At 40.8% G+C, this 22,030-nt stretch overlaps 1 protein-coding gene across 1 annotated transcript in view; it reads right to left on the bottom strand.

Moving 5' to 3' along the window:
- Nucleotides 1–5,013: 5,013 nt before the first annotated feature.
- The window catches only part of ELOVL4 (ELOVL fatty acid elongase 4), a 48,955-nt gene continuing 31,938 nt past the window's right edge, over nt 5,014–22,030 (bottom strand). Inside the window, exons 4-6 of the mRNA XM_028722838.2 lie at nt 14,004–14,175; nt 11,757–11,884; nt 5,014–10,708 (exon numbers count right to left, since the gene is read on the bottom strand). Coding sequence (XP_028578671.1) covers nt 10,439–10,708; nt 11,757–11,884; nt 14,004–14,175 — 570 coding nt within the window. The 3' untranslated portion in view covers nt 5,014–10,438. The remainder of the gene's footprint in view (nt 10,709–11,756; nt 11,885–14,003; nt 14,176–22,030) is intronic.

The following is a 22,030-nucleotide window of genomic DNA, read 5'->3' as shown; positions in this document are numbered from 1 at the left end:
GCTGCAGGGAAGGGAGCTGGTCGCATCTGAAAAGAAGTTTATGATAAGCAGCCAGGCAGTAGGAGGGTGGCTAACAACCAGTCATCTGAGTTATGAGGCTGGTTTGGGCACTAGCTCTGTCCTGCTAAAGGACACTAGGGTCATATTCGCCCCACACATTTAAAGCCCTCTTGTACCATTTAGGCTTCCCTCCAAAAAATCCTGGGAGCTGTAGTTTGCCAATGGTGCTGGGAATAATCCCAGGATTATTTAGGGGAAACCATGACTGTGACATAATTGTGATTTACATGGATGGTATGGATCTCTGGGTCCATGATTCTCTGGGGAATTGTCTTCTCCCATACCAACCACCTTCCCACTCTGTGAGATGAGATTGCAGGCTCCAAACCATTCTGCCCAGGTATGACAAATGCCCTTCCCCACAGGCCAGGCATAGGCAAACATGGCCCTCCAGATGTTTTGAGACTACAGTTCCCATCATCCCTGACCACTGGTCCTGCTAGCTAGGGATGATGGGAGTTGTAGTCCCAAAACATCTGGAGGGCCGAATTTGTCTATGCCTGCCATAGGCTGTTGCAAGGATGGGAATGGGTCGGGAAGAACCTTATGGAGTCCATGAGAAAGGGTGGTGGACTTGCTGATGGACTGATGGGCACTGTGTCCCACTTATGGAGGAGGCATGATGGCAAGAAGATAAAAGGGCTGCACCAATTATCAGTGAACATCTTGCCCTGGAAAGTACAGATAACCCCCTCTCTGGCCGTCTTTTGCTCACTGCTCTCATTTTGAAAAGAAATGTATCCATATTCTGCAAATAAAAGAATTAGTTTGATACTATACTATATTACACTGAAATATGTTTAGTTGTTTATCTGATGGCCCTTGAACCTTCCTGCCACACTTGCCATCCTCTCCTGCCCCCAGGCCCTTTGAGAACTGCTGAAAAAAGATGGAGAGGAGAGAGAGATTTGTGTGTTGTCGGTAGGTTGGCGATTCCATTCTGAATCAGTCTGGTATCTGTAATGGAAAAGCTATAGAGGCTCAACCAGTCTTTAGACTATGGCATGTCTAAAATGAGGGAGCGGCTTAAGCACATGCAGGGCTTTTCCCATGGCAATGGGAATCCTGGCCAATCAGGGCTCTTGCCCTCATGGAGGTAACTCGGCAGGTGCAGAAGCTGCTCCCTTCAGACAGAGCCAACCATATGGGAGCACAGGGGACTGCCTGGTACTGAGTCAGTCCATTGGTCTCTCTAGCTTAGCACTGTCGGCACTGACTGGCAGCAGCTCTCCAGGGTTTCAGGCCAAGGACATTGCTGCCATATGCAGAAATACCATGGGATAGGGCTAGCCCTATATGTTACTGATGGCCTCTTTACACATTCAGTGCCTAGGGGTTCTGGAAGCTGGAATAGGGTGATAGTGTACTTGTGAGCCTGGGAATTTCCTGGGTATTCCTCCAACATTTCACCAATGAATATAGGGACATCCTAAGGAAAAGCAGGAGATTCCGGGATCAAATCAGAAATTGGGACAGCTTCTGTAAATCCGGGACTGTCCCTGGAAAATAGGAACATTTGGAGAGTCTGTTTTCCATGCCTTTACACCTTCAAGATAGCAACAAAGGAAGCTGCCTTATACTGACTCAGACTATAGGCCCATCTAGTTCAGTACCATCTCTACTGACAGTGGCTCTCTAGGGATTCAGACAGGAAATTTACCCAGCTGCACCTGGGGATGCCAGGAATTGAACTCAGGACCTTCTGCATGAAAGGCAAGTGCTGTACCACTAAGCTACAACCCTTCCTTGCGGAAATGTTACTGATAGACTAAAATATCCACTTTGGGCTGCCATCTTAAACATACCTAATACAGCGTAGACTCCACTGAGCACAGTGGGTCTTATTTCCAAGTAAACATGAATAGGATCGGTCTGTTGGAAGTCAAGATGATGCCAACATGCAGGGATGCCAACTTGAATAGAATATTGAGGGGGTGGGGAGAGAGAGAAGAAGAGTTTGGATTTGATATTTCACTTTATCACTACCCGAAGGAGTCTCAAAGCGGCTAACATTCTCCTTTCCCTTCCTCCCCTACAACAAACACTCTGTGAGGTGAGTGGGGCTGAGAGACTTCAGAGAGAAGTGTGACTAGCCCAAGGTCACCCAGCAGCTGCATGTGGAGGAGCGGGGAAGTGAACCCAGTTCACCAGATTACGAGTCTACTGCTCTTAACCACTAGACCACACTGGCAGGTAATCTCTGCCCTGCATAATTGATCATGAGACATGGCACATGCATACCATTTGAGTGGCAATGCCCATCAACTTTAGGGCCCCCCAGGCCCCTCAAATATTTTATTGGGGAGCCGAAAGGACCTCAGCCCCTAGGAGTTGGCTCCTATGCTAACATGTTGCTGAGAGCAAGATAGCATGGTAGTTGTGTCATATTGACATGGATTCTAATGGATTCTGATGTCATGAATTCTAATATAATGAAAGAGGGGGCAAAAACAAAACAAAAAACAAAAGCTAAATACTTTTAAGCATTTATTTTTATTTTTGCTAACCCTATTATGTACAGTAGCCAGTGAAGCTCCAAATATTTCAAACATTCCCTAGAAACCAAAAGTTAGATTGGAGCATAAAATGGCACATATGTTTATTTATCAGCTTTTACCATGTGCTCTTGAAAATCAGCAGCAGAAAAATAATAATTAACTGCTAACAGCCATTTTGTCTCATCTAATTCAAACCAAATGCATACACGGCATAATAATTATACCGTTCTAGTTTTACACAGAATAAGCAAAGTCATTGTTACACTAATCCTTTACCAAATTCTCCCACCTATCAAAATAGCAAAATATTATTTTATACATTTTTTAAAAAGTTAATATGTCCATTCAGGGTAGTTTTACATATTTACACAAAAGCAGCACTTCATCAAAAAAGCTATCCAATTTTCTTAAAGGGAGCATTTGCAATGAAAGTTATGGCTGCAAGTCCTCATCCAGCCATTTTCATGCACAAATTCCATTGATTCCTGTAAGATGTATGCATGCATACGGACATGCAGAACCTTAAAATCCCACATACAGCCCCAAATCTTAATAGTAGATAATTCCTAATATTGCAATACTTAATTCCTAAAAGTCAAGTCATAAAAATGTTTAAAGGCTAAAAGTACAAATCCTTGTAATTGAATCCCTAGGTTTATGAACAATTGTTGTAATATCTAGAACAGATTTTTAAAAATTGGATCACATCTATTGCCCCAGTCCATCTCTGTTTGCAGCCAATGAGAAGAAGGATCCGGCCCTTAATTTGAGGACACATGTGCCAAGAACAAGTGCTTTGATCATTAAGAAATATTTCGTACATTTCAACTAATCATAACATAGAATGCTACCTTGCATAAGGCAAAACATGAACCTAACGATATAAAAATGCTTAAAGGCTTACATAAACTGACAATGAACGTTCCCTGGTATCTGTACCTGCAATAACAGTGCCACATCAAAATGCGGTAATAAGACGTCTTCAGCAAATGCAGTTTCTTTGTCTCCAGTTTCCTGAGTCTGATCCAAACAGGCTTTCGGTCAGGTGCTTTGTAAGCAGATTTAAAGAGCTCTGAAGAGGACGCTCTATAAAATGCATAGACCCACACCGTGAGGATCGTTCTGTGAAATGAATGATGTGCAGCTTCTGGATCTGCTGAAGCTTACCTTTACAATTATTATACAGATATTGATTCAGCTGATCTAAGAAAACAGCCGTGGTGACTATTCAGGCATTGAGGGAAGCACAGCATATGCTATCCCGAACCGAGAAAAGGGTTGTTGATTTTTGCACTAGTGACTCAAATGCCTCAGATTAATGCAGATGTGTTCTCTAACATGTAACATCTGGTATTCAGAGAAGCCTGTTCAGTACAGATGTAGGAAAAGATGCTCCTACATAGAATATCCTAGGCTTGTTGCTATGTGAGCATTCTGTCAGTGCAATGATTTCTGCTTACACCATTGAATATTCTCCCCCCCAGAAATCTGCTCTAGGCGTTCCTCCAACCCTGTGGAGCAGATTTGGAAAAGGGTGTGGTATGAAAGGGGGCAGGAGGAGAGGGAGGGGGAAAGCAGAAAATCTTGCACTAACAGGACCTGTTAGTTGAAGCCTCCTAGATGCTGATGAGCACATCGGTACACAGCCAACATGTGTACAGAGTCAGTCTGAAGGGGTCCCTACATATATGTGGATGTCCACATAGAAGACTCCGTCCCTGGAAGAAGAATCTCTGCTGAGCAGGAATTGAGTCCCTGTGGGAACCACCCACCCATCCACACATAGTCCGATGATGATTGTGCATCACCCGGGTGCATGGCTAACCTATGTGTCAGCATTTGCCCAAGAGCCCATTTGCATAGACGTGCTGAATTTTAGGGAGATACGGCTTCATTATTTATACTTGGATTATATTTTTGTGTTTCTAAAGGCAGGTTTTAGTGTTAACTTGTTATTTTTTTCCAACATCAAACTCTTCCCTCCCCACCCAAAAAATTCTTGCTTTTGCGGAAAGATGCAGCTATCTAAAACCCGAATGAATACATCACACTATAATTTGCATGAAATCTATTTACAAAACATGCTAGCCACAATGCAAGCTGCTCATAATAAATGTTAAAATTGCACTCAAATAAACAGTTTATTTTGTTACAGCTTTTACTAACATCTCCTGTGGATTTCAATAGCGTATACATTTATTGATAAATAGATCGTAAGAAGATTGTATCCAACATTAGTCCTACTTAGAGTAGACACAGTGAAATTAATGGACTTGACCAACTTATTTTGGGTCAATGGGTCTACTCTGTCAATGGGTCTACTCTGAGCAAAATGTAGTTGGCTCCAATCCGTAGTTTGTGTTGATCTCAGACATGCTCCAAGAACCAGAATTAAGGAAGAACTGACATTCTAGTTTTTGACAAGACCAGTTTGTAGTTCATCTGGGTTTTTCCCCTATTTGTTTTTGCGAAAGCAAACTATTGCACATCATTTCCGTAAGAAAGACAGAGGTTAAAAATGGAATAAACTAGATCATCATAGCTAATCCCACTTACAGATGACTACGGTAATCACTCTGAGCATGGCATGGTAATGTGTTTCTTATTGAATTTCAAATGAAATTGCTTATTGCAACTACCGGTAAACCAGTCCCAGGGATGCTTTGTCATCAATTGCAGCGACCTGAAGCAGTTTATTCATTCAATATGCATGGTCTATGGATAATGGGGCTACATTCAGCATTATAACATCTGCTCTTATTCATGCCACCAAGTGTGTTTGCAATCCTGCAAATGGTTGCTGTTGATGTGTGATACTGTTCATGCATGTGTAGCCAGTAGACCACTTCATAAAAATGAGTCACAGCATGCAAAGGCACTGGTTCATTTGGAGGAATGAAGCCTTGCTAGAATAAATAAACTAAAATGCTTGAGATAAGCAATGGAGTCTCACATTATTCACCACCCCTTTAGTATCCTTTGCAAAAATGACATTCGTTTATCCTTTGAATTAACTGCTGCGCCATACAGTGTGGCAAATCAAGGACTATCTCCCCATCACATGTAACTGCTCAGTTACTAGAAACCTGCCACACACACAAACCAGCTGCATTTCTGTGTTTTGTGGAGACAAGAAAGCAAGTATAGACTCAGCAACACTCCATTGATCTGAAATAAGTTATAGCTGCCTGAAAATCAGAAACATTTTTTGCTTATGATTTCTGACAAGCAAGTGTTACAAAGATGATTTATATCTCAAAACAACTCTGGAAAATCTATTTCCTGATGTTTGTATTTGACATACCGTATATTCAAAATATTGTTTCGTGCAATCAGCCAGTATCAAATCTCCCCCCACCCCGCCAAATTGTAACATGCCAAAATCCAAGCTGGGGAATGCAAGCCCAACATGCATTAACTTAGCTTTCTACGCAGGACGTTTGATTTAAGAAAAGTACAAGAGTAAAGGCCAACTGGAAAGTGCTATTGGCATATCTCGGCTCCATCTTTCCCTTCCCCCACCACTGGAAAGGAGAAAGTGATGAGATGAGTTTCAGTAGAAATGACATCTATGGACGCAGGGCTAGATTTTTTTTTTAAGTTTTAAAAATAAAGTCTTTGAAATAGTTATGACTAAATGTTGCAATGCTTACGGAGATTTCTGTGGGCCCCATGACAATTACCTGCTTTGCGTACAAGGTTAAGACAAACCATGGTTTAGCATGAACAGGGAAAACATGCAGGTACATGGAGTGTTCCTCCTCAGTCCTGCTGCTACTGTACTTTCTAGGGTTAAGCCATGATTTGGTTTAGCATCATGTCCAAACCTGGGCTTGCCTCACCCAACAAACCACAACAAAGCATGTGTCCGGGTTTGGCCATAATGCTAAGCCAAACCATGACTTAGTGTTGGAACATTTGACTTTGCATTATGTATGTACAGGGTGTGGATGTCTTTCAAAATGTTGCTGGTACCTATTAAAGATGTCTAGAAAAGGATACTGTAATCACCCCCAAAATGCACCATGATGACACAGCTCTACTTTCCCTTTACATTTGCAGGTGAGGCAGTGGATGCACTGGACCATTGTCTTGCCTTGGTAATGGACTGGATATGAGCCAATGAACTGAAACTTAATCCAGATAAGACAGAGGCAGGTGACTATTAGAGGGTGGTTCCCTCAACCAGATGGGTGGGGTGTGGCCTACTCTGGATGGGATTATACTTTCTCAGAAGGAGCAGGAACATAGCTTGCGGGTACTCCTGGATCAATTATTGCAGCTTCAGGCTCAAGTGGCCTTGGTTCTGCTGAGTGTTTTCCCCCAGTGCTTTCAACTTGTGGCCCAGTCGTGCCCCTATTTGGACAGGGACTATTTGGATTACTGAAATGTGTCACACAGGGGGCTGCATACTGTTTGGAAACTGCAGCTGGTCCAAAATTCAGCAGCCTGATTGCTGACAGCCCAAATATATAAACACTCATTCTGGCGCAACTGCACTGGCTACCAATTAGTTTCTGGGCTCAATTTCTGGTTTTGACCTATAAAGCCTCAGGACCCCAATGACCTCAAGGACTGCCTCACCTCACACAAACTGACCTTGACCCTGTGGTCATCATGTGAGCCTTTCTCCACGTAGCTCCTCCATGGGAGGTGCAGAGGGTGGCAATACGAGAACAAGCCTTTTCAGTGGTGCCTCTCCACTTGTGGAATGCTCTACCCAGGGAGGCCTGCCATCTTTATCTATGTTTAGGTACCAAGCAGAAACCTTTTTTAGCCCTGGATTTTGGCCCCTCTTTTGAGGGGTTTCAGGTCTATCTGATCTCTGTTAATGTGGCCTGTCTTTTTTACTTGTATAGATGTGTTTTAAAACTTTTATTTGTTGGGTTTATATTATTTTTGTAAGTTATTTCAAGTCACTTTTGTGATAAAAGAGACTAACGAACAAATTAACATGATTTTAATTAAACCAGGTCTGCCACACAGTCAAGCATGCCAGGATCTGTATCTTATTGTGGTGCAATTTGCATTGTCATCGGTGTCAACAAGTGCTTGGTTTACAAGCTATGCAGGATTTAGGTTTCCAGCAGCAATATTCTGATGGAATTGCACCTTAGGGTTAGTGTATGTTCTCATGGATATGAATCTACAATACACAAAGACCTATGAGACTGTGATATGCAAAAAAATAAAACCAAATGAAATCAAAGTCAAAAGCCACACCACCCTGGAAGAGAATATTCTCAATATGACTGGCAAAAGTCAATTATGTTGTCTGAAATAGGTGGTTCCCCCCCCACCTGGATGATGACAGAACACCACCCCATGCTGAAATCCCAATAGATTATAAAAAGGACAAAAGATCTGCAAACATCTTTTACTTTTTATTTCTATACATTAAGGGAATAATCCAGACAAGGTTGAGCACATGCAAGTCCCATTGATTTCAATGAAAAAGTTAAGCACATGCTTAATTCTCCCCCAATAAAATCAACAGCCCTTTAGCGTATCATGTCCCAAGATGTTTGTTGCCTGCAGGAACAGCTGGTGGGGTGGAGCTGCATTGCATACTTGGCTTCCCAACATGGAGTCCGCTGCCAGTAACAGAGGCTGTTGAGTAACAGTTGAGGTTGTGAGGAGTTCAGCAGGTTGCTGGTGCTGGAGCCAACCCACTGCTTGTGCTACTGTGCCTGCTGGAAACCAAGCTACCTGCAGTCACCCCCTCCCTATTAGCAGCAGCGACCCCCACATTCAGAAGCCAGGTGAGCAAGGTCACCCCACCCGGTTCTGCCAGCTGCCTACAACAACACCCACCTTTCGGCTCCATTTTGGAAAGCACAAAAGAAACAACCCTAATCAGAGAAGCTACTTGATGGTCCCAGACCAGTTAAGATTTAAGAGATCTGCTGTGTATTTCCACAGTGTCATCCTAAACAGGTTTATTCAGAAGTAAGTCTCACAGTGTTCCACGGGCCTACTCCCTAGTTAGGGCTGCAGCCCATGCCAGTATTTTCACACCCAGTTTGGGTTACTTTGGGAGACCAGCCTGCCAAATAAACCTGTAAAGATGATCTGTGTCCAGACATTTATAACCTTTCCAATTATACTTTTGGATTGCTTTGGGAGTGTTTTGGGCAAAACCATTAAGCCAGAGACATAGTAAATATTCAGAAATACAGGGGGGTTTGTTCTCCTATCGTTTTTACAGACAATACAAGATGGATAAAAGTAAAAACAGAATGTCCTGCGAGCTTCTGTCTCAACTAAATAGCTTTATTTTCATGATATAAAATACATTACTAGAGAGAAATCTCTTTCTCATAAATATATGAGGATGGCTCTGGTATTCAGAGCAGAGAAATCTAACGACCTCCTCAGTTCTAGTTCCAGCTGTGCCTCAAACTCAATCCAAGCTGGAGCAAATCATGACTTCTCTCCACATCCATTTCCAGGGCTGTGCAAATGGAGAATCCTTACTGTACTTTCTTCACAGTTGTGCAATAAAATGTATCCAGTCCATAGTGGAGTCGAGCTTGAGGTACTCTGACAATAAGCGTTAGAGGCAAGCCATAATGGTGCAGCAGAAGGAATGATGAGCAGAACAGCCATGGAAATTAGACTTAGAGAAGCTGATATGGAAGGGATGGAATCTTAACCAGCCAATATTGCTCTTGCAGTGACATGACTGCAAGAAGAATCAATTACGAGTCTATTTGTACAGTACCTGTAAAAAGATCATGAGCCCGCAAGTATTACAGTACTAGAGGCAAGACCACCTTGTGAGTAAACAGTTCACAACAATATTATCTACAGTGCATTTGCTCATGACATTTAAGCACTTGGGCCCCAATTTAACTAAATTTAATCATGACTTAAGTCCCACTGAACCCAATGGAACAAGCTGGCCGTGGCTAACTTGAGTTCTATTGTTGGGTGGAGGCTTTCAGCTGCAAGACTCTATGCTGATGAATTTCTCCTCTTTATATTTAACATGCCCAGTACTAAATAAGTAGGCCATTAGCAAAATAAAAACTTGAGTTCTGTCCTCCCCTCTACCACAATATAACATCCAACCATTTTAAGCATTAGCACCATGGGTTTCATGCAACTGGAGACAACAAACAATAGTTTCATGACACCTTAGAAACAAGGATTGTCTTAGATTTAGACCATGGTTTGTCATTTGTTTCAGATACAGACCTTTCAAATATGTCCTCTTCATTAATGAGAAAATACATTTTTAAAAAATGAAATACTTTTTTCTAATTAGAATAGAACAAAATTTATATTGGCAGACTCTGTATTTCAAAAATTAGTATTTAATGTTAGGTGTTACTTTCAAAAAATGAAGAGGTAGGTGCATTTCCACACAAGAGAAGTTGTAACAGATATAGTGGACAAATTAGGGTAACATGTAGATTAAGAGACTATAAAACAAAACTATGATAAAAGAGGGCAAGAAAAAATCCATGTCCTAATTAGGGAATGATTTGGTCTTAAAACAAATGATAGGTTCAGAAAGATTTATACAATATTCGTTTTTTCAAAGAAATGTCTGCTCCAACAAGTCAACTGTACCCTTGGTTAATTGTAGTATTAACCATTGGATTGACAGGATATGCTTCAGCAATTCTTTCTTACATTACCAACACCAGCAGTCTAAAAGTTTACATAGAGATCATGAGAGTCTTAATAATTACATAATTACAATAGAATTTTTAAAGTTGAAGGGCTGTTGTTAAAACGATCTTCATAAATAATGTTTTCTATCTCTTCAATAACCTAAAGGTCAATTGGTATAGATAGGATAACGTTTCTTTCTCTTTTACAACCAATTTGGAGACTCCTCACTGCCAACAATGGTTAAGGCCTGGATCGAGTTACTCTCCTTTTGCTTTTTTCTGCTTTTTTCCATTTTCCACAACTAGACCATTTTCTGGTTTGCTTATACCATTTGCCACAACACCATTGGTAATCTTGCCATTCTTTACAGGCTGCTTGGGCATCTTGTATGTCCGATAGTAGAAGTTACCAAACAAGATAATGAAAGTGCTGGCGTAGAAAATGACGCCCCAGTGCATCCATTTAGGAAAGGGACAATCAATATAAATAGACATGGCCGTGTGGCCAATTGTCACGTGGAACTGAATCTGAAAAGGTAGAAAAACAGAATGTCAAAGATCCTGATCAATAGGCTTCTGCTCAATTGCATTTTATAATGTATCCTGGGGGGGGGGGGAGTCTGAATACTAAACAGATATTGAAAAGAATTAACAGGCAAATTGCAAAACTGAAGGTATACTTTTAAAAACGATTCACCAACATGTCACAGAGAAATGATAATAGCTATTAGGTGGAAATGGAAAAAGAAAACATGTTTCTCCTATTCTGCTATTCATAATATTCATGACCAACAACTAGCCTTTACTGTACTTTTCGGAACTGTTCTGCAGTGGCCCTCCAAACTCTGCTGAGTGACAACCACCACAATCCCTGGTCATTGCCCATGCTGCCTATGGCTGATGGGAGATGGAACCCCAAATCTGGAGGGCCACAGGTTCCCCATGCCTGATCTACGGCCATGTATTTCAGAGAAGGGGGTGGTGGTCCATAAATCACCTCCCCTAATCTGGGTTGTTCCTTTGCCAGCAATATGGAGGGATTAATCTGGTCTTTAAAATCCAGAAAAGGATTGCATAAGATAATAACATAAGAATAGCCTGCTGGATCAGGCCAATGGCCCAGCTAGTCTGGCATCCTGCTCCCTCAGTGACCAACCTTACATGTGTAAGACAACTATTTCATGCAGCCAAACCCTTTGTGCACAGTGTAATCACTGGATTCAGTGTGAACAGATTTCGATGAATTACCATATACTTTCCATTCTACAGTTATTTCTAAGATATTCTGCATGCAAATAGGTATGTAAGATACTGTTTTGGTTCATACTCATTGCCTGGAGCTATTTCTACACATTTCATTTCATTGTATTCAATTCTATTCTTTCATCTGGCTAGAATACCAATCTCATTCTTGGTTGCTCTTTCATGTCTATGGTGTGATCTGAGTACAGAGCATCTTGCTTCAAGAGGTACATGGGGTGTGTGGATGCATGACATCCACCTAGCTTTAAAGTTCTAGCATTCAAGGTTCTAAGTATCCTAGGTAATAGGTTGTTTTTTTTAAAAAATTACTTACCAGCTGCATTATGGTCAAGTATCGTTTCCACCAAAGGTACTTGTGAAATTTTGGGCCACAGGCAGCTAGTCCATAGTACATGTACATAATAACATGGATAAAAGCATTGATTTGTGCTCCAAAAAAAGCTGTCGAGAGGAAGAAACAAAGAACGATGTTATCTGAAAGTTGCAAGAGGTGTAACCTCATATTCTCCTTATTTCTATTATTCCCGTTACACATTAAAGTAAAAGCTTAGATAATTTGGTTTCATAGTACATTATAATAATTACAGCCTAGTATTCACAGTGGAAAGGTATTTTCTGTTCTAAATATAAAATATGGGAAACATTTGCAATGTACATCATATATCAGCTCATGGGGGGCAACCTCAGTGGCCGACAGAGATCTGTTCTCCCTCCTTCCGTGTGAGTGCACCTGCACATAGGCAATAAGCTGAACCATCGTGGACAACACCCCATATTGCCACTCAGTCCTCACCTTTTACCCTTCTCCTCCATTTGCAGGCACTGTACCCAGTCTAGCAGAATGTCCAAATTCTTATTCTTAGTTGTATGACACCATAAATATACATGGGGCTTTATAGAGTATAATAAAAACAGGAAAAGGTGGAGGTTCCTGCCTTGAGGACCTTACCATCTAAATTAGCCTCTGTTGCATTACAACCCTGCTCTGACCTTTTACTCCCTTGCATGACACCCTGTGGCTTGTCTTGAGCCACACATCACCTGTAGGTAATAAAATGAGTGTTCTGGGATGGGAGGGGGGCGGTAAGGGCTGGTGTGTAAGCTGCAAAAGGTTGCCAAGTTCATTCAGTCATGCTTGCCAGGTCATAATGTGTCAGCAAAGCACCAATGATGGATGCAGCTCCACTGCTGTAAGTTGTCGCCTCCCTTTTGAGTTCTCATACCAGTCTCAAAGTAGACCCAATGAAACCACTGGACTTAATTAATGTCAATGAGTCCACTCTGAGGATGACTTATTCAGTTATCACCTGAAATATTTTAACCACAGTGTATTTGTGATGTGCTGACTGTTAAATAATATCAACTGTTTTAAAAATACAGGGGCATAAACAGAAATCATAGAATCATAGAATCATAGAATCATAGAGTTGGAATAGACCACAAGGGCCATCGAGTCCAACCCCCTGCCAAGCAGGAAACACCATCAGAGCACTCCTGACATATGGTTGTCAAGCCTCTGCTTAAAGACCTCCAAAGAAGGAGACTCCACCACACTCCTTGGCAGCAAATTCCACTGTCGAACAGCTCTGTCAGGAAGTTCTTCCTAATGTTTAGGTGGAATCTTAGGTGGAATCACTCTTATTAGTTTACAGTGAACTCAGTAAGGAATGATGCCAAAACTATTTTGCAAAGGGCATTTTTCTATCTGGATCCAGAAGGAAGAAGTCATTCCTGTGCTCTCCTAATTAATGATGGTTATCAAGCTGTATGACATGATTAGCATGAATAGTCTTTGAAGAACTTATAATTTAAGAAAGGCAAAGCAAACCAAGGTCAGAACTACGGTATTACAGGAAATGAAGATGTTCCAAATGAGTTGATGTGAATATAAGATGAGCAAAATGTCTGGGAAATAATTACAGGGTTCTGCATTGTGTGTTTGCAAACAATTTCTGTGTTTAGAGTATAATTTATAGCTGTTGCCTGCTTTATATACTAGGCTTGCTAACAGACACACATACATATATATACTTATGCATATATAAAATGTAGTGAATCTGCTAATCATACTTTTCTGGAAGTAAATCCCATTGAAATGAACAGGACTTAATTCTGAATAAACATGAATAAGCTTGGGCCTTACATCCTTTAATCACCATGGAAATATTCTGGAATAAGCAAGGCAGAATAAAATAATCTCTTCTTTTTCATGGTTGCTGAATTTTAGATTGAGCAAGCCAGATGTATGTGTTGCTTCACACAGCAAGTTTACTTAAATGAAAAAAAGAAGAATTTGCATGCGAAATCCGAATCATGCATTCGTGCCCATGTGAAGTGTTTCCTAATTCCTAGTAGTGCAATCATATACTTCTTTCCTCCCCCTCATTTCCCAGAGAAGGAAGGAATCTACCCTTTAACTTTAGCATTCCAGAATTGAAAGGGCATTCCATTACTCCAGAAGGAAACAATATTTACAAGCTACTGTCAAAATGAATATTCGCTTCCAGGTAGAGTCCCCACTTTGTACTCCTTATTTGGGAAGATAAACAAGACTACTCACCTTGCCCTCCTGCAACCCATTTTATGCCAATCCACCACAAAGTAAACATAGTGTAATGGTGATAGACATGAAGAAAACTGATTTGGTTAAATTTTTTTCTTAGGATGAAGAATACTGTATCCAGATACTCAATTCCTTTTGATACGAAGTACCACCATAAAGCCCCAGCTATCTGTAATACAGAAAGAAGAGTGTAAGAAATCATATACCAATTTGGAGTTCAGATACTTGGACCATGTAGCCCAGTTTCTGCCATTACATAGACCTCTAGAGCTGAAGTCACTTACCTGAGGTTCTCCAAATATTGTACTACAATTCTCATCAGCCCTCACCAGCACAGACAATTGGTCACAAAGGGATGCTGAAATTCAGCAACATCTGGAGGGCCAAAGATTCCCCATGTTTGTCTACAGTCTTGTTCACTACTACCTGATTCTTTGTTTAGAGTTTCTACAAGTTTATTTGTGGCTTCATTTCAAAGTGGTAAATAAAAAAGAAATCGTTTTTGTGCATTCTCTTTCTCTTAGGGGGGAAAAAGGCTTTTAAAAACAAGATCGTGTTCTGTGAAGCCATTCACTGTGTGCTGTTCACTCCTTGAAATTAATAGACATTAATATATACACACCCCATCCAGCCCCCTCATCTCACAACAACAAAGATAAAACTGTAGCTTCAGAGACATGAATAGGACTTCAACTTAAACAAAACAAAAAACCCCTCTCAAAACATATTGTAGTAATCTGACCATTAAAGAGCTAAATGTGGAACACAGCTTATTATTATGAGCTGGAACAAGACTCCAGTCAGTTTTCCCCCAGTTTCTCTAGAAAATAAACAGCCTGTGTTCTTAGTCTACAAATAAAGTGAATTTTATTCATACTGCAGTCTTTAGCTACTGCCGGAAGCAAGCCCTATTTAATTCAATGGGGCTTATTTCTGAGTAGACATGTATAAAATCATGCTGTTAAACGGTGTTCCTATAACAAACAGCTGAAGCCTTAACTGATATTAATGTATTAGGAAAATGGACCTTGAAAAGACAACCTTCTCCATATGCCCACCAAAATGGCTGTGGAGGGTGGGGGTGGGGCTCTTCAGCAGATGGAAGCAAAAAGGAAGGAGAAGGAGGGGGAAATTGATTGTGAGAGTTGATGCTTCATTTGACAATGGATTTCACCCTTTACATTTTGTTATTTATTTTATTTTATTTTAATTCTTTAGAAGCTGAGTGTACCACAACAAAATAAATGCACACTTACAGGTGTTCTAAGTCTGTAAACTGTTAATGGCACAACCTTATGTATGTTTATTCAGAAGTAACTGCTACTGAGCTCAGTAAGGTTTCTTCCCAAATAAGTGTGGATAGGAATTGAGCTTAAAGCACTTAAACTGGGCTGGGGTGACCCTATACACTATGCATGAAGTTACATCCTTTGAGTATATTGGATTAATAGATTATTAATAGGACAAGCAACAGGATAGTAATTATAGTAGGTAACTCCTTCCTGGCTGTTCAGTCTTTCAACACTGCAATACTAATAATAGGTAGTTATTCTACTTAATTTAGTGACCGTTAGTTCTTTTATTACAGGAAAAGTTTTTTGTAACAGTCCCTTATTTGATCTTTCTTACACCTGAAGAAGGCTGCAGGATCTAGTCAAGATTCTATAATCTACCATGAAAACCTGATGGATCCATACCTGCGTTCTGTCCTTTATTTGTTTTTTAGAGCTCCACTCATCTTTACATTTAAAACAGTATTTTACAAATAATAGTGTATTACCACTCTGCCATTTTTTCAACTCGAAAGAGTGAAACAATTTTTTCTTTTCTCCATATTTTGAACATTTCTTCCTTGGGCATTTCTAATTAACACTGAAGAACCAAAAAGTCTAACTACTTTGGATAAGGTTTAGGAAGAAAGAACATGTCAAAGAAGCATTAAAGAGTTTAGCTAATTCTGCACTGGTGATCTGGCAAATCAGATGAAAGCACTTTTTGCTTTTGGTTGACTATATTTATCACATTCTGAATTCTTGCCTCTTTCCCCAGACACTTTTGATATCAATGGTCCTCAAAATTGAGTGGGATATAAATAAAACCAGTTTGTTTCCTTCCCTACTTGTTGCCAGACTTTCTCTGAGTCTTATAAGGCAAACTATTTGGGATACATGCGGGTGTAATGGGAAAGGAGAGGGAAGATGAAGGGAGACTCCTACAGAGCTAGGAGTTCCCAGATATAAAGGTTATTCAAAAGTGGTTTTAAAATGCACATTGCTCAAGAAGTAGCATTGTTTGCCCTGAGCCAGATAGTCAGGTATTTAACTCCCACATCAAAGCCTGTGCTAACACCCACTAATGATAGCTATAGTAGCTCTGAGGAGCGCTGCTGCGCTGATTAAGACACCACCTTTTGGGAGAAGATAAAAAACAGAATGCTACATTCATTTTCATTAACTGATCAAATAAAGTTGTGACACTTACAAAGAGTATTCAAGATTCTTTTTTTAAAATGTATATACAGCAAGTACTAAGGGTTGTTTCCAATGTTAGTCTTATTCAGAGTATACCCATTTAAATTGATAGGCATGACTACTAACATAGGTCCATTTATTTCAGTGGGTCTACCTGGAGTATGACTTAGTTGCATACAACCCTAGGAACTTTAACATGCTGCTGCTCTTACAGGAACTTGAGTGACACAACCTGTGCTTGAAAGATGGATGTTTAGAATTGTTTAGGAGACTTGCAACTTCTGGATAAAAGTTTGTAACTTTTACATTACAAACGTTTACTATTACTATTTAATCCTAACTAACCTAAAAGGAATGATCAATGCTTCTCTTACCTACGAAAAATACTATCGTGGGTGATTGTGCAGTCATTTTCCAGAAATGCATGCCTTTCCCTTCTCTATTATGCAGAGTTCTTGCATTCAAAGTACATCTATATTAGGTTTGCCATATGTCCAAAAAATACCGGACATGTACAGAAATTGGACGCTGGGGGAACTTTTTTTTAAATGTTAGAGATCTCTGGAATTTCCTGAACGTATGGCAACTCGGGTATTTTGGGTTTTCTGGTTTTTTTAAAAAAAAATCCAGGGGAGGTTGTGACCCAGCAGCAGTGGAAGTGGTGAGAGGTCACTTCCCTTGGCCAGGGTGGGGGGGCAGAGTGAGGAGATGGGGGAAAGAGGAAGGCGATTCAGAAGCCTAGCCACCCCATGCGTGTTGAAAAAGGGACCCTGTGCCAGGGGTGTCCCGCGGGTGGCTCAGTCGTAGCAGCGGAGGCAGTGAGAGAAGGTCTGCAGCTGGGCGCTCGGGAGCTGCTAACGTGGCCACCTCGCCCAAGAGGGTTGAGGTGGCCATGTTGGTTTGGCTTGCCAGCCAGGAACCTCCTTGTTTCGCCAGGGCAGGATGCAGCCACTCAGGGCCACCATCTCCTTCCAGCTGCAGCACTGTCAAGGCGGAGATGGGGGCCGGGCAGGTAATGTGTGTGTGTGCAGGAAACAGTTTAAATGAGACATGGATAGGCCTTGATAGTGAGGGTAGCAAACTGTGTGGAAGAAGAACAAAACCGGCTGTGGTAAGTTCGAGGTTGTGGGAGGGGAAAAGGTGGCAGCGCCTCACTACACATTTCTGAGGGTTGTTGGGGGCCTGAGCAGCTGGGTGGGGTATAGTAAAGGGGAAAGTAAGGTGAGGGGCTGTGTCAGAGAAAGGGGTGCATTGGGGCCTGGCCGAAGCTCAACAACTCTGGCAAAAAAAAGAAGAATAATTTTGGTGGTGTCAGGAATTTTACTTTTTGAGATATGGCAAACCTAATCTATATATCAAGGTGTATTTGATGGTGTGCCCTATGTGGATGGCCAAATAGCTGCCCCTGTTGTTTTTTTACATAGCAATCTCCACCCCTTCAATATACAATATAGCTGTATTTTTAATTAGGTGACTTTGATAAGGTCAATATGCTGGCTTCTTTGTATTAATTTTGTTCTTGCAGTCACTCCTGCTGTGGACTGAAGCTGCAATTATCACCACTCTAATATGCTTCAGAAACCTAGCTCTGGAAATGTCAAGGGGACAAGTAGAACCCACATTATTTTTAATATGTATATAAGTTGAAAATATACTATTAAATCTGGAAACGTTTGCCCTTTGTTTGCCCTTCTGGATCTGGAGTAAAAATGTGTGGCAAGGTATAGACTAGACTTTCTTCAAGGGTATGTAAATATCTTAAATAAAATTATAAACAAATACCGCTTGGGTAGAAAACTTTAATTGCTATGGTCTGGGTTCACATGTCATCTAAACTATAATTTAAATAAACGATTTTATTTCATTTCATTTCCCCAAAGCAAACTATGAGCAGTAAATGAAGACCAAACCTTGGCTTCTGCTAATGATTTGTTTAAAGAAAAACAAACTGTGAGCCTGGGTTCAGAGAACATGGCAAGGCAGACCATGGCTTTCTTCCCACCTGCAAAGTAACAGCAGAAGCAGAGGAGGAGCAAAGCACCCACCATTTCAGCAGCATGCGCCAGCACACTAATGGTTCACATTAAACCATTGTTTATTTTAACCATGGTTTATTTAACTATGGTTTAATGTGACATGTAAACCATGGCCATATGAGAAATCGCACTGTGTTTAAGCAGAAATGACTAAAATTTAAGTGCATTTAGGATCAGAGAATAACAATTCAATCAGAAGGATGTCCTGATTGGTTCAAGTAGGACTGCAGTCTTAATATCCTAGAGGAATTATCCAGAGAAAGTTAAGTGTGCCTAAGGCTGCCATTCATGCACCATGGGATTAATTCCCATTGAGCACACTGAGCTTATTTCCAAATCAACTGATCAGGCCGCATGCCTGACGGGGATCAAAAGAACATGATTAACTGCTTCAGTCATAAACCTATCAATCATTCTCTGTATTAGCAAACTCACTAAGGTTTCGCTCTGACCAGAATGAAATGCCAAACCAAAACCAAAGAGCAGTTTTTTCCTAACCATGGAAGAGTGATTAAAAAGAAATGAGATGCACAACATTCTATCTGCCTCTGTTGCATTCCATAAGGACTTTGCAGCCAGGAGACAGAAATGGTGAGGGAAATCAAACAGGCACTGTTCTCTAAAAGGGTCTTCATGATGTATAGCGTTTGGTTCCTTTGCTTGATAGTCAATAAGCTCAGCACTGTACAAAGTCTAGAACTCCGCCATTCAGATGCCCAATTCTTCTCCTGACATGGGAACGCAACTGACCACAGACTTCACTAACTCCCTTTAATTTTCCAGCTCCAAATAATTTAAATTCCCCATGACTGCTTATGCCTAGATTTCCCACAGCTCTACAAATACACCTTGTGACCTTTCAGTCCAAGAACATTAAATAAATGCAGATTTTATTTTACTACCCCGTTGTAAGTCGTCTGCTTTACTTTTTTGTGGTTTTTTTTTTTGCTGAGATCCAAAGTGAAATAAAAACTGTAATTTAGCCAGCATTATACCTGAGGATATATGTAACTATTATTATCTCAGTTTTCATATGAGTGAGAGAGAGGGGGCGGGGGAGATAAAGTATTTAGCAAGATTGCCCAAGGCCAGAGAGGCAGTCACTGACACAGATGAGAACATACAGGTTTGCATGTATTATGCTTTCTGCACTGTGGTAATAGGTTAAGAACAGGCAAGTTGCATTGCTGGAAACAACAGCAAAAAAAAGTAGGACACAATTGTTGAATTGTGCTATAAACTTCTAATAAGAGCTAGTTTGACAGACAGTAATGACATCATAACACATTCTAAAATGTTCCAAATATCAGAATTATTTCAGAAATGTGTTTAACTATTCCCCTGTGCCAGCAAGCATTGATACATGTAAAATCTAAGTCTGTTAAGACACCAGATGGCATAGAAAGATTACATTAACAACTACGATTAAAGGGTCAGTGAGAGGTCCCTGATCTTCATACCTTGCACTTCAGAGTCAACTTCACGTTTGTGGTAACTGATTTCACTAGGAGTTCTTTTAACAGTAGGTTTTTGCTTCCTTTGTTCTATGCCTGAGTAGTGCCAGCACTAGCCTTTTTTGAATGGGTACTACATAGTTTGTGGTGGGGTTTGCCGGGAGGTGGGGGACTAATGACAAGAAGGGAGGAAATAATAAACTCCAATCTACCAGTAAGGAGAATTTGCAGAGCACAACTTCTTTTGTATTGTTTCATTTTAAGGAAAAGAGATACACTTTGATCTAGATGATCACAGAGCACTTTTGTGCACAGAGAAGCACAGTTTTAGTAACTCACCTGTGTAAACTGGCTTCCTCCATTTAAATGGTTGGGAAAGTGTTCTCCGAAAGGGGAGCTTGTGCGCACATTGGCCTGGTTTGCACTTAATGCTAAGCCAAACTATAGCTTAGTGTGAATAAGCAAGTGTGTTGGCACCCTTAGCAAATTGTAGCCATCAACCCTCCCTTGCTTCTGCTGTTGCTGAGGTACCATGAGCTAAGCCATGGTTTGGCTTAGCATTACATGAAAACGCGGGCTTGCGGTTTGTCTTGCTCCAAACTAACCATCAGCAGCAACCAAGGCATGTTATTAGCTAACTGAATGTAGTTTAGGGTAGATAAATCACAAGCCTAGGTTTGCGTCTATGGGTTGGTTCCCAGTGACAGGGAGGCACTGGCGGGAGTAAAGGAGGAGCGAAGTACAGTAGGTGTGTTTTTCTATCTGTGCACCAGCACACTTGCTTATTCAAGATTAGCTTTAGCATTACAGTGGTACCTTGGGATGCGAACGGGATCCGTTCCAGAGCCCCGTTTGCATCCCGAAGTGAACGTAACCTGTGTCCGTGCATCTGCGCGGGTCGCGTTTCGGCGCTTCCGCACATGCGCGTGACGTCATTTTGAGAGTCTGCGCATGCGCGCACGACGAAACCCGGAAGTAATGTGCTCCATTACTTCTGGGTCACTGAATATTCATCCTGAAGCATATTTATCCCGAGGTATGACTGTATGTGCAAACCAGGCAATTAAACACTGCTGGGTTGTGGCAGAGCATTATAATACCAACCTTAATTATAAGGTAGGATGCTGAACTTTTAGAGTCAGAATGCCACACGACACAAACATTAAAGAAGGATGTTTATTTCCTAGTCTTTGCTTCCTAGTTCTTATTTCAGTATTTGCAAAAATTTAGTTAGAAAAATTAATCACACAGTCAATATTAAAATTAATCACACAGTCAATATTAAAAAAAAAAACAGAACACAGAGATCTGTAATATACAAGTAATATAATCCTTGATCCAAGCACACAAGTAACATCTTCCTTGATCCAAATATTTAGCACCACAGAACATGTCGCACCATCACCAATATTGTGAACATTCTGCCTGAAAAGATGACACACACATCAAAGCATCATAAGTTCCTCAGCCTACAGTGTTCACAGAAGTCTTTGCTGTGAAGACAGTTCCATTTTTGGTCTACTACTCCCTAAAACCCTTTCTAAAGTGTGAGCAAGGTCCATGGGAGACTATTCAATGCCGCAGAGAGATTCTTCATTTTAATTCTTAATGAATGTTGCATAGCAGCAGCGGCTACTTGATTGCGCCTATAGTATTTCTCAAAGATAGCTATCTGTGCTTGAGTGTAGGTGTTTTTCTGAACTGAGGCCAAGTGGAAATTCTGCTTCTGTGTGTGACATACTAGAATTAACAGGAGAGAGGAAACATCTAGTCATTCGTTTGTTTCAGGGAGGGAACTAAATTATTGTTGCTAAATCCCATGATTTTATCAGTAGATTCACGTAATAGCAACTAGAATTATGGTCCGTCAAAACATGCTGAAACAAAACTCAAATGTTGCCTCCCTAAATGTAATACAATGCAGTTGGTAGAAGCTGATACAGTTAATTTATAAATAACTAAGTACTGGAACTCCTTGTTTTGAATCTGTTTTCCAGCTTTCAGTCTCTCATGGATTCACACAAATAACTGGAAATCAGTTTACAAGAGGTTATGTACAGAAA

This window comes from Podarcis muralis, chromosome 3 (assembly GCF_964188315.1).
Source record: "Podarcis muralis chromosome 3, rPodMur119.hap1.1, whole genome shotgun sequence".
Lineage (NCBI taxonomy): Eukaryota > Metazoa > Chordata > Lepidosauria > Squamata > Lacertidae > Podarcis > Podarcis muralis.
The sequence above is the reverse complement of the archived record's forward strand: the minus strand, read 5'-3'. Positions and strand labels throughout refer to the sequence as shown.